Source organism: Gorilla gorilla, chromosome Y, assembly GCF_029281585.2.
Source record: "Gorilla gorilla gorilla isolate KB3781 chromosome Y, NHGRI_mGorGor1-v2.1_pri, whole genome shotgun sequence".
NCBI classification, from domain to species: Eukaryota; Metazoa; Chordata; class Mammalia; order Primates; family Hominidae; genus Gorilla; species Gorilla gorilla.
Genome location: NC_073248.2, coordinates 33,575,018 through 33,592,118, shown reverse-complemented (window position 1 = coordinate 33,592,118; position 17,101 = coordinate 33,575,018). Strand labels below are relative to the sequence as shown.

At 36.5% G+C, this 17,101-nt stretch overlaps 1 protein-coding gene across 1 annotated transcript in view; it reads left to right on the top strand.

Annotated features, from left to right (window-relative positions):
- The window catches only part of LOC129530340 (ankyrin repeat domain-containing protein 36A-like), a 36,716-nt gene extending 19,962 nt beyond the window's left edge, over positions 1-16,754 (top strand). The window contains exons 8-14 of the mRNA XM_055377152.1: positions 5,525-5,672; positions 7,824-7,866; positions 7,961-8,033; positions 9,714-9,742; positions 9,836-9,908; positions 11,682-11,712; positions 16,706-16,754. Coding sequence (XP_055233127.1) covers positions 5,525-5,672; positions 7,824-7,866; positions 7,961-8,033; positions 9,714-9,742; positions 9,836-9,908; positions 11,682-11,712; positions 16,706-16,754 — 446 coding nt within the window. The remainder of the gene's footprint in view (positions 1-5,524; positions 5,673-7,823; positions 7,867-7,960; positions 8,034-9,713; positions 9,743-9,835; positions 9,909-11,681; positions 11,713-16,705) is intronic.
- Positions 16,755-17,101: the final 347 nt, after the last annotated feature.

Here is a 17,101-nt window from a genome sequence, read left to right as displayed (position 1 = left end):
AAGCTTTTAAGGGAGTGCTATTTCCTCTGTGTGTGTTTCTTTTGAAGGAGCTAAAGTGAAAGCTGAATTTAAGCATTGTTTGTGCCCTACATAGGGTGAATGAATAGCTAGAACTAAGCAAACTTACCAGAATCTTCCCTAGGAGAGGATTAGTGAGAGTAAGGACACTGATCTCTTTTAGGCTCTTCTGCACTGGCAGCTGAAAAGTCTTTGCAGGGATCCTTGACCCTGGTCTGTATGCTGTGTTTTGCCATAGAGTAAGTACAATTTTCATAGACCTAGATTTTTTGTATTAGAGTGCTTTATCCTGAATAGTTTAAACTGAAGAGGTGGAGAAACTGTTGTGTTTCAACAAAATAAGTAAAGTAATTTCCTCTTATACATGGGGGATACATTTCAAGACCCTTAGTGAATGCCTGAAAACATGAATAGTGCTGAACTCTATGTGTACAAAAATTTTTAAAAATACATATATATCTATAATAAAAATTAATGCATAAATTAGGCACAATAAGAGATTAATAATATCTAATGATAAAGTAGATCAATTGTAACAATATACTGTAATAAAAGTTATGTGAATATGAGCTCACAAAATATCATGTACCATAGTCACCCTACTTTCTGCACTGATGTGAGATGATAAAATAGCTATGTGATAAGCGAGGCAAATGCAGTAGGCATTGCCATGTAGTCTTAGGCTACTATTGACCTTCTATTTGACTATATGTCAGAAAGAAGATCATCTGCTTCACATGATCTTGGATCCGTGAGCCATGATGATATTCTTGGTTGGATGTTAGGTAAGATTATGTCAATGACTAGTGAGCAGATATCATATGTAATGTGTATGCACTTGACAAAGGGGCGATTCACATCTTGGGCAGACTGGGATGTAATGGCTCAAATTTTGTTATACTACCCAGAATCTTACACAATTTAAACCTTAGATGTTTATACATCTGGAATTTTATTTATGGACCATGGTTGACTGTGGGTAACTGAATCTGCCATCAATAAAACCACCAATGTCATATTATGAAATATATATTTGGTCTTCAACCCCATTTTCTGTCATACAACTCCTAAAATCCTCAGAACTTCCAACATGATATCATTTGTGTGCTCATGATTGACTTATGGCAGGCAGCCTCCAGATGGCTTCAGGGTGGGGCTCATGATCAGAGTGATCAGGGTGTGATTAGAGGGTTGGGACTTCCAGCCCCACCCCTCACCTCCTGGGATGTGAGAGGGGCTGAATGTTCAATTAATCAGTCATGCCTATGTAATGAAGCTTTCACAAAATCCCAAAAGGATTGGATTTGGAGAGCATCCAGGTAGCTGAATACAGCTACCTGGATGCTCTCCAAAACATGAAGGCATATGGAGAAAACATGGATGTTCCCAGAGGGTGACTGCCCTGGGAGGACATGGAAGCATGTTACTTTTCCCCCATATCTTGCACTATGCATCTCTTTATCTGTATCCTTTAATATTCTTTATAAGAAACTGGTAAATGTGTTTCCATGAGTTCTCTGAGCCACTCTAGTAAATTAATAAAACCAAAGAGGGGGTCCTGGGAAACCCAACTTGAAGTCCAACTGGAAGTTGATTAGAAGTTCTGGAGGCCCAGACTTGTAACTGCTGTGGGGGAATAGCCTTGTGGTACTGAGCCCTCAACCTGTGGGATCTGACACAATCCCCAATTAGATAGTGTCAGAATTAGAGAGCACCCATCAGAATTGACTGTTTGCTTGTTGCTGGGGAATAATACATATTTGGTCACAGAAATCTTCTGTGTTGATAATTGTTGTTGTGGTGTGAGAGAAGAGGAACATCATGTTGAATAAGTGTTTTCTACACATAGAGCAGATAAGGGGGACTAATGTTCTAGCTGCACCTGGTTCATTTGTCCAGAAATCATGTTCTTTGACAATGCCTGCTCATTATATTGATTCTACTAATGATGCCATTTTCTGTCAGTCTGATATGGTTCTGTTAGAATTATGACTATTTTATACTGCAATTCACATGTAAGGTAACAAATTTTGATAATATATTCTTATTGGCATTTGATAAGTATATGCTAAGCACATAAGAAAGGAAATAAGAGTTCTTAATTCATTAGTTACCTACAAATAGTATAAATAATAATTTTAGTATATCCTCCAAGTATGTTTCTAAAGAACTGTTTTGTAACAAATCATGAGAGTTTCTGTAATAAAGCATCAAAGTCTTATACTTTTTTTCCTACAAGGTCTAAGGCATGTACAAAAGTTCATGATTTTTTTTTTCTTTTGAGATAAAGTCTCACTCTGTCACCCAGGCTGGAGTGGAATGGCACAATCTTGGCTCACTGCGACCTCTGCCTCCTGGGTTCAAGCAATTCTCCTGTCTCAGCCTCCCAAGTAGCTGGGATTACATACATGTGCCAGCACACTCGGCTAATTTTTTTTTGTATTTTTGTTGAGATGGGGTTTCACCATGTTTGGTCAGGCTGGTCTCAAACTTTTGACCTCACGTGATCCACCCGCCTTGGCCTCCCAAAATGCTGAGATCACAGGCATGAGCCACTGTGTGCAGCCTGCATGATTTTAGTAAAGAGTCTTGCTATGTTGCCCAGGCTGTTCTCAAACTCCTGGGCTTCTCAAGTGATACTTCTGCCTCAGCCTTCTGAGTAGCTGAGATTATAGGAACAAGCCACTGTACATACACACATTATATATATATATATATTATATATATATATATAAAATGTGTGTGTATATATATATATATACACACACACACACACACACACACCCCAAGTATATGCCCAGTAATGGGATTACTGTCTCAAATGGTATTTCCAGTTCTAGATCCTTGAGGAATCACCACACTGTCTTCCCCAATGGTTGAACTAATTGACACTCCCAACAACAGTGTAAAAGCATTCCTATTTCTCTACATCTGCTCTAGCATCTGTTGTTTCCTGACCTTTTAACGATTGCCATTCTAAATGGCGTGAGATGGTATCTCATTGTGGTTTTGATTTGCATTTCTCTAATGATCAGTGATGACGAGCTTTTTTTCAGATGTTTGTTGGCTGCATAAATGTATTCTTTTGAGAAGTGTCTGTTCATATCTTTTGCACACTTTTTGATGAGACTGTTTGTTCTTTTCTTGTAAATTTGTTTAAGTTCCTTGTAGATTCTAGATATTAGGCCTTTGTCAGATGGACAGACTGCAAACATTTCCTCCCATTCTGTAGGTTGCCTGTTCAGTCTGATCACAGTATTGGAAGTTCTGGCCAGGGTAATCAGGGAAGACAAAGAAATACACGGTATTCAAATAGGAAGAAAGGAAGTCAAATTGTCTCTGTTTGCAGATGACGTGATTGTATATTTAGAAAACCAAATTGTCTCAGCCCCAAATCTCCTTCAGCTGATAAGCAACTTCCTCATAGTCTCAGGATACAAAGTCAGTGTGCAAAATTCACAAGCATTCCTATACACCAGTAATAGAGCACTAAATCTTGAGTGAACTCCCATACCCAATTGCTGCAAAGAGAATAAAATAGCAAGGAATACAACTCACAATGGATTTGAAGGACCTCTTTAAGGAGAACTACAAACCACCACTCAAGGACATCAGAGGACACAAACAAATGGAAAAACATTCCATGCTCATGGATAGGAAGAATCAATATCTTGAAAATGGCCATACTGCCCAAAGTAATTTGTAGGTTCAATGCTATACCCATCAAGCTACCATTGACTTTCTTCACAGAATTAGAAAAAAACTACTTTAAATTTCATACGGAACCAAAAAAAGAGCCCATATAGCCAAGACAATCCTAAGCAAAAAGAACAAATCTGGAGGCATCATGCTACCTGACTTCAAACTATACTACAAGGCTACAGTAATGAAAACAGCATGGTATTGGTACCGAAAGAGATATAGACGAATGGAACAGAACAGAGGCCTCAGAAATAATGCCATACATCTACACCATCTGGTCTTTGACAAACCTGACAAAAGCAATGGGGAAAGAATTCCCTGTTTAATAAATGGTGTTGGGAAAACTGGCTAACCTTATGCAGGAAACTGAAACTGGACCCCTTCATTACACTTTATACAAAAATTAACTCAAGATGCATTAAAGACTTAAAAGTAAGTTCTAAATATATAAAAACCCTGGATGAAAACCTAGGCAGTACCATTCAGGACATAGGCATGGGCAAATACTTCAAGACTAAAACACCAAAAGCAATGGCAACAAAAGCCAAAATTGACAAATGGGATCTAATTAGCTAAAGAACTTGTGTGCAGTTTTATTTGGGAGTGTGCATGGGGTACCTCTCAGTTTTAAAAATGAAGAAAGTAAGTAGTCATGCTTTCCTGACTCTTTGGTAGACATAGCCTTTTAAGACAGTCATTCTGAGCTGTTATGGTCTTAGGGTTTTCTATACTACTAAAACTTATTGACGACATGTAACCAAGAACTTGAATTAAATTTTTTTTAAAAGAAAAATCACCCAAATGCACATGAAAATCCTCTTACAACATATGTGCACATTCATAGATAACATGTAGAACTTGATTTTGTGTATTAAAACCTTGTAGAAAAGTTCAGACAGTGCACACGATGACTGCAACTTGGTCTTTGTAAAATCAGTGATATATATTTCAGATCTATCCACGTTGACCCAGTGAGGTATTTGATTTATTGTGTGATCTAATGATATGCCATTTGATGACTGCAGCATATTTAATTATGCTCTCTTCATGCTGATACCATATGGACATAAATATGATGACATACCAGCATGGATATGCTTATGTGGTTGCTTTTATTGATTTTTACTATATTAGAAATGAAACAGAAATATTGGAAATCCTAGCAAGCATAGCTGTATCTCTCCCATGGCTGTGTTGATTGCAACTGTTTCCCCCTTAAAGCATGTCTTTTTGACATGTCATGACCCTGAGAAAATCCAGTGTGTCCTTTTCAGAGAATGACAGTAAGAAGAGGAAATGGCCAATGGTCAAAGTGTTATTTGTCCTCTCGGCTCCCCCTCATGAATTTTAAACTCTAAACTACTCAGGTCACAATTTAGAACCCCTTTGTTTATCCCTATAGAGTGTTCCCAGATGTCAAATGACAAATAGGCCCTTGAAGAAAAAACACCCTGTAAGCCGTATTGCTCTGGTTTTTGTGTGTGAATGTGTGTGTGTGTGTTTGTGTGTGTATTTTTTTCTCTTCTGAAAACTGTAAACAGAATAATTTTCATTACAAATGAAAATATTTCTGTTCCATATTTATTTCCTGTCTCATGGCAATCTGCTTTTCTCAGATCTAGTAAGGATGTCAGCATGTCTTATTTATACCTGCAAAAAATTACATCATTCTTCATTTTTCATGTTAATTACTGACATGTTTTCAAGTCTTCACAAGTTATTTCTGAAGATGGTGCATTGAGGAGAGGCAGTGTCATTGTAGTTAATGAAGTTTTTAAATAGGTTATGTTCAATAACATTTCAGAGCCTGTTTCTCTGGAAGGCATCGACATAGTGGTTTTATGCGTAGTTAAACATAAAATAGCTCCACAAAGTCTTGTGTACGTGAAAGTGTTCATATCCTGGAAGATTCTAATTTACTACTCAGCAGTGTCTCCTGGAGAGGAAAATAGGTGAGATAGGCTGCTGAGCCTATGCTAATAACTCATAATATGAGGTGAAAGCATAGAGACAAAATGAGAGATGATAGATACTCAAACCAATGTCAGTGAAAAACAGCTGTGAAAGAGTGTCTATGGGAGAGAGAAGGCCATGGGGCTGCTTTTGTGAAGAAGGAATTTGTACACGTTAGTCAAGTGTCTGATACATTTAACATTTTAATAAAGCAAAACCTTATTTTCACATGTGTCAGAATGGGATTGTACAGATGTCACAATATAGTAGTGGTGAGAATAATGAAGAAATGAATGTGGAGGGCAAAGAATGAAGTCCACCAATATGGATATTAGATTTATGAATGAAAAAGAGTGTATGTCAAATTGGGCAAAACAAAGAAAGCAGCTAGCTAGGTAATTTGGAGGTTTCTGATGAGGAGACTTGTGGGGAGTCACTTAATGGAAAGCGGAAGTTAGAAGGATGAGGGTGACCCCCAGGGTTTAATTTCTCCTCCCTAGAAGTTTTGCACATCGATGTGTGCTTTGTTCACATCAGTTAGCATATTGGGATGCAGGTTAATCTAGGAAAAATGTTTTTTTTTTTCTTTAGGAAAACTGTGTTTGCTGAGGTAGTTATTTCATAAAAGGCCTGAGAGACCCCTATGGTATATTATATCAAACTAGCTTTAGAAACAAAGTAATAAAAGAATGTATATCTTGAGTACTAAAAAAAACTACCAATATTCTTGGCAATCATGACATGTGTGTGTGTGTATATATATGTACATATGTATATATTTAGTTGGTTATTAATAAGAAAAGTCTTGGGATTTAGAGATTTTGTTTACCTTATTTACATGGGAATCTGATTATGCATGATTTCTTTGACATGTATGTTTTTGCAAAAGTGGAAAACGAGATGGCAAAAGAGCTGAACTGCTCAATCCGGGAAATGTAGGAATATTAGGAGCCTTCATGAGTACAAAGAAAATGATTTTTTAAATTATGACTCTAAGTATAACTGAACTCACTTCAGATGCATTTAGAATATTTGCATAAAAGAGGATTTGATTTTGGCTGCTCCAGAAACTACTGGAAGAACGAAAGAGTACTAGAATTCAGATAAACCACAGTGACTTGTTACTTCTCTTTGTTACTGTTGGGAATCAGAGACATAGATTTTGTTGATATTAGTTATTCAAATGAAATAAACATGAATGTGGATACATTGTCTTTGTTTTTCAAGGAGCTAACTTTTGGTTACAATAGCAATTTAATGAAAATTCTTTAGAGAATAACATGATAATTAAAACCAGACGATTTTAGAAACAAGAATAATGTTGAATTCATTAATTGATTCATAAAATGGTTATTTTCAATGAATATTGGAGTCATTTCCAAATGTGAAAGCTTATTATCTAATGCTTGTAGCAGTTTTATTTTGTAGAAGTATGTCAATATTGATAAATGATGATACTTTTTATTGAGGTTTATATATTATATCTTATTGCCGTGAGTGGATGAAAAAACTTTCAGAAGGCTGAACTAGAGAACACAAGAAACTTGGGCAATTATTATACCACATGGGTCTGAGAAATAATGAATACTGTCTACTAGGATTCACCAAACGTATATCCAAGCTGATCAATTTAGGACACTTCCACTGAGGAGATGTGAGGTGTACATTCAGCTGAAGTGTCATTGTAATTGTGTACCTTCTCAGTTATTGGGCAAGTTAAAGAGCATGATGAATGGTTGTAGTATAATGGTGTATTTCCTTCTCATCTCTTGCACTAAAGACATGTGAAAGCATGTACCACCTGCTTTGACGTTGATTCCCAGGTGCATGAGTTGCTCCTCTGTTTTTAGACCACGTTTGTTTTTATCCCTCCGCGTATCCACATTGATACTGACACTGTTTCATTTTAGTTTTAGACATATGACAAATCATATCACATTTGAAATTGTAAGTGTATATTTCATGAAGCCTGTATTGGTGTTTTCTTCAGTGTATTTCTGTCATGTTCCAGTCCCAAGACACAAAGTATAAAACAAAAACCTAAACTAATAGGGGCAGGAGGATACAGCTTGATGGTAACAGTGCATGAATGTATGGATAATTTTATCATATTTACATATGATTGATTATGTATCCCTTTTGCTTTTCAGTGTCTTCTCAGAAACAAGCAGCCTTGAAGTGGCAGCCTTGAAGGTAATTACACATTCATTTCTGTTTTGAACTATTAACTATATAGTCTGTGAAATATACTTTATGTATTGATTATTTTGTTTCAAATCCCATTCAGGCTACAAGTGACAAGAAAGATTCTGTTTCGAATATAGCCACAGAAATAAAGGATGGACAAAAATCTGGGACAGGTAATTTTGCAAAACACATTTAATGTCATGTTCACTCAGGATAGAAGAGAACTTCTCTTCCCTGAATAAATCACAGGGGGCTCATTGAATCTGCACATTCTGATTCAGCAGGCCTGAGTTTCTGCTTTTGTAATAAGTTCTTGGGTGACGCTGATGCAACTGGTCCTTGGCCATGATCTGAGTAGTAAGATTATCTTCTTCCCCACAGTGAAACTGGCAAGAACAACTGGAGAGCAGTGCAAGATATAACAGGTTAAGGGACAGCATATTCTTGCTTTAATTCTACAGCATGTTTCCATCGTAAAGGGAAGGAGAAAGAGATTAAGTGATAAAAATTATAGGCGTCAGATCATATTGTTAAAACCACATGGAAGAAGTGATTGGAATAACCCGTAAACAATGTAGAAAGAGAATTGAGATCTCTGATGTGGTAATTATTTTACTCAAGGAAGAGGGATTGAGAGGCAAGAAGCAGGGAAAAGAAGATGTTATTTATGTAATTTGGGGGTTTCTGCTGCAGAAACCTGATGGGACTCACTTCAGATGCATTTGGAATATTTGCATAAAAGAAGATTAGATTTTGGCTGCTCCAGGAACTGCTGGAAGCAGCATAGAGTGCTAGAATTGTGATGACACACAGTGACTCATTACCCCTCTTTGTTACTATTGGGCATGAGAGATATATGTTTTGTTGGCATTAGCTCTTCAAATAGGATAATCATGAATATGTATACATTGGCTTTGTTTTTCAAGGAACTAACTTTTGGATAAAATAGCAATTTAATGAAAATACTTTAGAGAATAACATGATCCTTCAAACCAGACTATTTTGGAAACAAAAATAATATTGAATTCATTAACTGACTCCTAAAGTGGTTATTTTCAATGAATATCAGAGCAATTTCCAAATGGAAAAGCTTATTCATATTTAATGCTTTTAGTAACATTTTTGTATAAGTATGCCAAATTTGATGGTTTATTATACTTTTTGATGAGGTTTATATATTATACCTTCTTGCCATGAATGGATGAAGAAACTTTCTGAAGCCTAAACTAGAGGATTCAAGAAATGTAGGCACATTATGACACCACAGAGGTGTGAGAAATAAAGAATATTTTATACTAGGATTCACCAAACATATATTTAAGCTGATCAGTTCGGGACACTTCCACAGAGCACTTGGGAAGTGTACATTCAACTAAAGTGCCATTGTCATTGTGAACCTGCTCAATTGTCAGGCAAGTTAAAGAGCATGCTAAATATTTGTAGTATAATGATATAAATCCCTCTGATGTCTTACATGAAAAACATGCAGGAGCATTAATCACCTGCGTCAACATCGATTCCCAAGTGTATGAATTGCTGCTCTGATTTTAGATCACATTTGTCCTCATCACTCGGCATATCCACATTGATATAGACACTGTTTTATTGTAGTAATAGACATATGAAGAATAATATCACATATGAAATTGGAAGTGTTTGTTTCATGAAGACTATACTTCTGTTTTCTATATTGTAATTCTGTCATGTTCCTGTCCCAATACACAAAGTAGAAAACATCAAAGCCTATGCTAATTCAGGCAGGAGGATACAGCTTGATGCTAACACTTCATGAAAATATGGATAACTTTATCATATTTACATACGAGTGATTATGTATCCCTTTCGGTTTTCAGTGTCTTCTCAGAAACAACCGGCCTTGAAGGTATTACACTCTCATTCATATTTTGAATTATTAACTGTATAGTCTATGAAATATACTGTATGTATTGATTATTTTGTTTGAAATCCCATTCAGAATACAAGTGACCAGAAAGACTCTGTTTCGAACATAGCCACAGAAATAAAAAATGAACAAAAGTCTGGGACAGGTAATTTTGCAATACACATTTAATGTCATGTACACTCAAGATAGAGGAGAACTTCCCTTCCCTGAATAAATCAGCAGGGGCTCATTGAACCTGCACATTCTGATTCAGCGGGCCTGAGATTCTGCATTTGTAATAAGTTCTGGAGTGATGGTGATTCTGCTGATTTTTGGCCATGATCTGAGTAGTAAGATTATAGACTTCCCTGCATTGAAATTGGGAAGAAGAACCATTGGACAGCAGTTCAAGACATAACAGGCTGAGGGGACAACATAATTTTGCTTTAATTCTACAGGATGTTTCCATCAAGAGGGGAAGGAGAACAAGATGAAGTACTAGAAATTATAGGCGCCAGATCACATTGCTAAAACCAGAGGGAAGAAGTGATCATAATAAGCCATAAACACTACACAATGAGAAGTAACGAGACCGCTGATGTAGTAATTATTTTCCTCAGGGAAGAGGGATTGTGAGGCAGGAAGAAGGGAAAAGAAGTTATTTATTTAATTTTAGGGTTTCTGCTGAGGAAACCTGAGGGAACTCACTTCAGATGCGTTTAGAATGTTTGCATGAAGGAAGATTTGATTTTGGCTGCTCCAGGAACTACTGGAAGCAGGATAGAGTGCTAGAATTGTGATTAAACCACAGTCACCTGTTACCCCTCTTTGTTATTATTGGATATAAGAGATATATGTTTTGTTGTTATCAGTTAGTCAAATGAGATAAATGTAAATATGCATACACTGGCTTTGTTGTTCAGAGAGCTAACTTTTGGATAAAATATCAGTTTAATGAAAATACTTTAGAGAATAACATGATCCTTCAAACCAGACTATTTTAGAAACAAAAATAATGTTAAATTCTTTAATTGACTCCTAAAGTATTTATTTTTAATGAATATTGGAGTGATTTCCCAGTGCACAACTTTATTCATATCTAATGCTTGTAGCAACTTTATTTTGTGTAAATATATCAAATTTGATAATTTTTTATTCATTTTGATTAGGTTTGTATATCATACCTTGTTCCCATGAGTGACTGACAAAACTTTCTGAAGGTTAAACCAGAAAATACAAAAGTGTAGGCTCATTATTATACCACAAGGGTATGAAAAATAATGAATACCATATAATAGGATTCACCAAACATAGATCCAAGGTGACCAGTTCGGCACACTTCTACTGAGGAGCTTTGAAGTGTACATCATCTAAAGTGTAATTGTCATTGTGTACGTGCTCAATTGTCAGGCAAGTCAAAGAGCATGATGAATATTTGTAGTATAATGGTTTAAATCCTTCTGATGTCTTGTATGAAAGACATGCACAATTCTGGCTCACTTCAACTTTCACCTGGGTTCAAGTGATTCTCCTGTCTCAGTCTCCTGTGTAGCTGAGTTTACAGGTGTGCACCACCAACCTGGTAATTTTTGTATTTTTACTAGAGACCGGCTTTCACCATGTTGGCCAGGTTGGTCTCGAACTCCTGACCTCAAGTGATCCACCCACCTCGGCCTCACAAAGTGCTGGGATTACAGGCATGACCCACCTAGCCCTGTCTACATGATTTTTTTAAATTTTTTTAACTTTTTAAAAATAAAGATAGAGTGTTTCTGTGTTGCCCAAGCTGGTCTGAAACACCTGGGCTTCTCAAGTGATACTTCTGCCTGAACCTTTTGAGTAGCTGAGATTATAGGAACAAGTCACTGTGCTCTTTTATGTTTTTAATATTTTATAGGTTCCCATTGATTTAAAATGCATTTTATTTTTTGTTTAATAGTGCTTCCTGCTGTTGAACAGTGTTTAAACAGGTATGATTTCACAGATTTTTTGAAGTGATATGTTAACTTAGTGAATAGAGAGAATAGAAACTAGTATCCATTTAGTGTTCTACTCTGTGCTACACACAATATTACATGCTTAATATTTATCATGTCATGTCATCTCCACACAGCTTTACAAATTATTTGTGCTATTATTGCTTTTTTACTAATTAGGCAACTCTGCTTTAAAGAGGTTGAAATATTGGCTCATGATTCCACAGTTAACAGGTAGCCAACCCATGATTTCACCATCTTCCTGCCTGGCTCTCTAATCACGTCATTTGCCCCTAAGCATAGATGGATACAGACCTATGCAGCAATGCGATCACGGTACTGGTTTAACTCGGATCAATTCAGAAAGTCACATTTTGTTATATATTAACTCTCTTTAGAGTGTTCCTTAGAAGCCTGGATACTCCAAAAGTTTGTCCAAATATTTTGGAAATGGCAGTGGTAACCATATTACACTTCTTTTTAACCATCAAAATTTTAAAGGCAGATATCAGTTACTTGTGGCCACAGGACCCTGAGTTTTTCGTGAGCAAGACCAGGCCAGTCCTAGAAAAATACTCTTACTGTGCGTGGAGAATATCTAAATATAGACCATGTTATGTTAACTATATTTAGCATATATCAAAAGGATATTTCTAATTCATTTCTCTACTTACTGCCTACCCAGTTAGGTTTTCTCTTTAAGTGCGTACACTGCTTAGTTCGCTGAAGATTTTTCTTATTCTCTGGATTCTTTTATTTCCTTCTATGACATTTTAATAATACTTTATTTCTTTTCACTTCTCTTCTGCTTTTCTTATGATCTTCTGTTATAGTTTTCATGAACGGCAGCTAAATATTTCTCATTTTCCTTTAGACAAAATCAGAGGTGCATAGAATTTCAGAATGTTAAGAAATCCTAGAGACTAAACAAAATATCCTCTAGTACTTGAATCCTTGCTTAACATCCTGATCAAGTGGTTGTTCAGGTGGAGAACCTGAAACTCAAAGAGAGAAAATTATTTGGATACAGTAAATCAGAGAAATGAGAATTGCACTCAGGTTTCTTAGTTCAAAACCCAGTCTTCTTTTACATCATTCTGTCATTGAGTGATTTTAGTTTTAGAAAGAGGGAGTGGCTCTAGTGAACACAGTGGAAGAGGATGAGAATGGAATGAGCTGTTGAACCCAATGAAAGTGGATAAGAATGGAATTTGCAGGGGACAGCCAAATTTGAAGAGAAACAAACTCTTAGTTGGATAGAAATGAGGGTTTTAGGAAAAAATCTGAATATTTGGTTTAATGCAAGTTTGATAAAGATAAGGGAATTGAAAACACAGGATGTTGAGAGCTATCAAGAAAGACATTAGAATACGGCATTCAAGGAGTTCTGAAGAGGTTGCTGCCTTTTTGTTTGTTTAACTGGAGGAACTGACAAACTTCAAGGTTTTATTGAAAAATGTTAAAAGAATTTGAGCCACTGGAAAGAGTCTCTGGAGCAGATAGGAATGTGGTATCGTTTTCTTCCATCCCAGCTTACAGAGAACTTAGAATCCCTCAAGAACTAGGGAGCTGGACATTGCTTAAGTACATAGATCTGTGACCCAGGGTGGATGTCCGTTATTTTCTGACTCTTTTCTCAATTCTCTCATGTACATGTAGGGTAGGGCAAATGTAGGATTGGCTGGCAAACCAGCAGTGAAGCTTCATTTGGGTAGTTGGTAACATGCATATGCTTGGGGTGGATGACTGAGACTAACTTACTTTCCAGAAGCAGAGGAATAGAGAGCTCCTACTCTCAATTATGTTAGCCCATCTTTTGAGGAATCTGGGCTTTCCTAGGCTGAAGATGTAGATTGGAGATTGCCATGGATCCCTGCAGAAGAGTGATCCAGAAGTGGGAGCCCATAGGAATGAAGATATTCAGATAGTGATGAATGAAATGGAGCTGTAAGTACTTAGGAGGGAGACTTTTCCAGCAGTCTCTTTCTTGGGTATCTGAGTGTCTATGAAGTGTCTTTATTCAGGGGATTAGGCATCATATGTTTTTTTTTAGAGAAATTGTTTTTGTGATATTTCCTATCTGCTTTTGTCACTTTTGTCTAAGTACATAATATTTATAATATTTATAAATATATTATTTACACTTTAATACCAACATTTTTTATTTTGTTTTATTAATAGGAGCTCTAATTCACATTTTATACCCACCTTTGTATAGACAAAAGAACTGAGAATTAAAAAAATTTTCAAAGGTGAAGGAAAAAGAAACTTTCTAGTTCATGGTAATTATTGTTTATACTACTTTGTACATTCTTGCCTGTTTTTCTCCATTTACTGTGATTGAACTTTTTATCTTTTAAATCAAATAACATTGAATAACCACAGTATTGCAAGGCAGTTTGGGATGGAACAGTTGAGTCTATTTTTATTTAGCTGTTAACCTCAGCAGATTTATAATCTAGTAGAATGCAAAAATCCCCTTTTTGTGTGTCCTCCATACAAGTGGGAAGCACTTAGTAGGCACTTAATTATTTTATGTTGTGTGTGTGAATGAAGGCTTCTGCCTTTAGAGGGCTTATCTGGTTTGGGATGAGATAAATTATGAACATTTTGAAAATTCAAAGAGAACAAGACAATAATTATGTCACAGTCCTAATTAAATGAGATTAATTATAGAAGGTGTTTGGTAGAGTACGTGATACATATTCAGTATGCTAAAGTCCTTATTTTCTTGCCTTTTTGCTGAACATTAATCTAAGTCTCATAAAGTGTTAAAATATGTACTACAGAGGTTTTTTTGTTTTGTTTTTAAATAGAAAATAAATGCTCTTGGAATTCAGAGAAGGGATTACTGTGGTGTGTGTAAGCTCAGACTAGGACATTGGTAGAATCTGAAAATGAAAGGGCATTTGGAGAGGTAGGAGAGAGAAGAGCATAAGCCAAGGCATGGAGATGGGAAAGTTCAGGTAGCATCTGAAGACTAATTGTCTACTTGTTTTAAAAAAAATATAAAATTATGAGTTTCGTTCTTTCCTTTGCCCACCATCCTCCCCTCTGTTGCCCAGGCTACAGTGCTGTGGCGTAGTCTCAGTTCATTGCAACCTCTGCCTCCCAAGTTCAAGCGATACTTGTGCCTCAGCCTCCTGAGTAGCTGGGGCTACAGTTTTGAGCCACCACACCTGACTAATTTTTATATTTTTAGTAGAGACGGGGTTTCACCATGTTGCCCATGGCCGGACTCAAACTCCTGAGTTCAAGCGATCCATCCATCTAGGCTTCTCAAAGTTCTGGGATTACAGGCCTGAGCCACTGCGCCCAGCCTAACTGTCTACTTTGATTGGAGCATAGGATGTGTGAGTAGGAATGTGGAAGACAAAGCTAGATAGAGGGGATGGGAACAGATTGTCGATAGCCTTGTTCCATTGGGAAGATTTTGGGCTTTATGTAGTTCCTTAAGATTTATGGATTCATAATTTATACGTAAAGACTGAATGTTTTAAATATGAGAAGTGTTGCCTATTGAAGAATATTTCTTTAGAGATTATATAACTATCAACAGATGATCATGTTGATTTAAAACATGTTAAAAACTCTTTTAGAGCTAACCATAAACAAAATCATACATTATAGAAGACTTATCATTTGCAAGTAATACTTTCTGAGAGCTCTGTAAATCCTCAGATTTTAAGATTAAGACATCTTTTTGTGGAATTCTTTATCTGAATTATATTTCCATTGAGAGTAATACGTTATGTTTCTTACATGTACGCATATTCTACAAGTTAATATCCTTTTCAACTTCAATGAAGGTTTTATTTCACTTGAATCCTTTTTGCTCAGGTTAGAGCATTTGCTGAATTAGTTCAGTGATTTTTGGTGGGGGAGGTACAGAACATTTCTGTTCTTTTTCTGGTTAAGAGCTGCCATGTTCTTAGTTCTTACATTTTTCTTTCTTTCTGGGGGCAGAGGGCATTTTACATCAATAGATTTAGTTTTTTTTTTCTTTTTTCTTTTTTCTTTCAAGATGGAGTCTCCCTCTGTCACCCAGGCTGGAGTGCAGTGGTGTGATCTCTGCTCACCGCGAACTCTGCCTCCCAGGTTCACGCCATTCTTCTGCCTCACCCTCCCGAGTAGCTGGGACTACAGGCGCCTGCCACCACACCTAGCTAATTTTTTTTGTATTTTTAGTAGAGACACGGTTTTGCTGTGTTAGCCAGGATGGTCTCGATCTCCTGACCTCGTGATCCACCCGCCTCAGCCTCCCAAAGTGCAGGGATTACAAGGTTGAGCCACCGTGCCCAGCCTAGTTTTTTTTCTTAAACTGTTTAGAGTCATTGCCTTTTAACTTTAATACAAATGCTTGGCTGGGCATGGCGGCACACACCTGTGGGCCCAGCTCCTCGAGAGGCTGAAGCAGGAGAATCGCCTGAGCCCAGGAAGTCAAGACTACAGTGAGCTGTGATTGTGCCATTGCACTCCAACCCTGTCTCAAAAAAAACTTCCAAAAACAAATGCTTGATGTTAGGCTAGACTCATGTATTTAGCCCCTAGATTGGGCCTCTAGCTTCTCCATTGCCTTAACAAAGTATCTTCTGGGTAGCTCTCAAAACAGTGCTAACCATGAATGTTAAATCTATGAATGTCATACTGTCTCATACCATAAATCTGCAGAATTCCTCCCTTGATTGATATATTATTCTCTCTTTTTTGTCTACATATGTGTATATGTACATATACAGTTATCCTTCGATGTCTGTAGGGGATTGGTTCCAGGAACTCCCCCATCCAATACAAAAAACTGGATGCTCAAGTTCCAATTTTCTTATATAAGGTGTCATAGTATTTGCATATAAACTATGCACACCCTCCCATATACTTTAAATCATCTCTAGATTATTTATAATACTTAATGTAAATGCTGTGAAAATAGTTGTTATACTGTATTTTTAAAATTTTGTGTTTATTGTTTATTGAATGTTTTTGATAGATGCTTGATTGAATCTGCAGATGTAGAACTCATGGATATAAATGGCTAACTGCATGTGTGTGTGTGTGTAAATTAAAAAAGAAAAACAATTTCTAGCCCTTTGAGCAAACATAAGGAACATTTATAAAGAGTTGAAAGATAGGAAGATGTGCTGAGGGAATTTAACTGACTGATTCAAGTTCTGAGGTAGCCTTTGGGATCTCAAGAAACCTACTGATGTACATTTATTTATAAGCTGCCATATGGTGGTAATGTGGGTGTAATTAATTTAGTGCTTTAAGTGAGAATTTGGGCAGTTGAGGGTTTTCTGTATACAAAATTCTATGTTTGTAATCTTACATTTAGGGATGGAGAGATTGCTTTTGAAAGAATATACCAGTATCTCCTATAGCATTT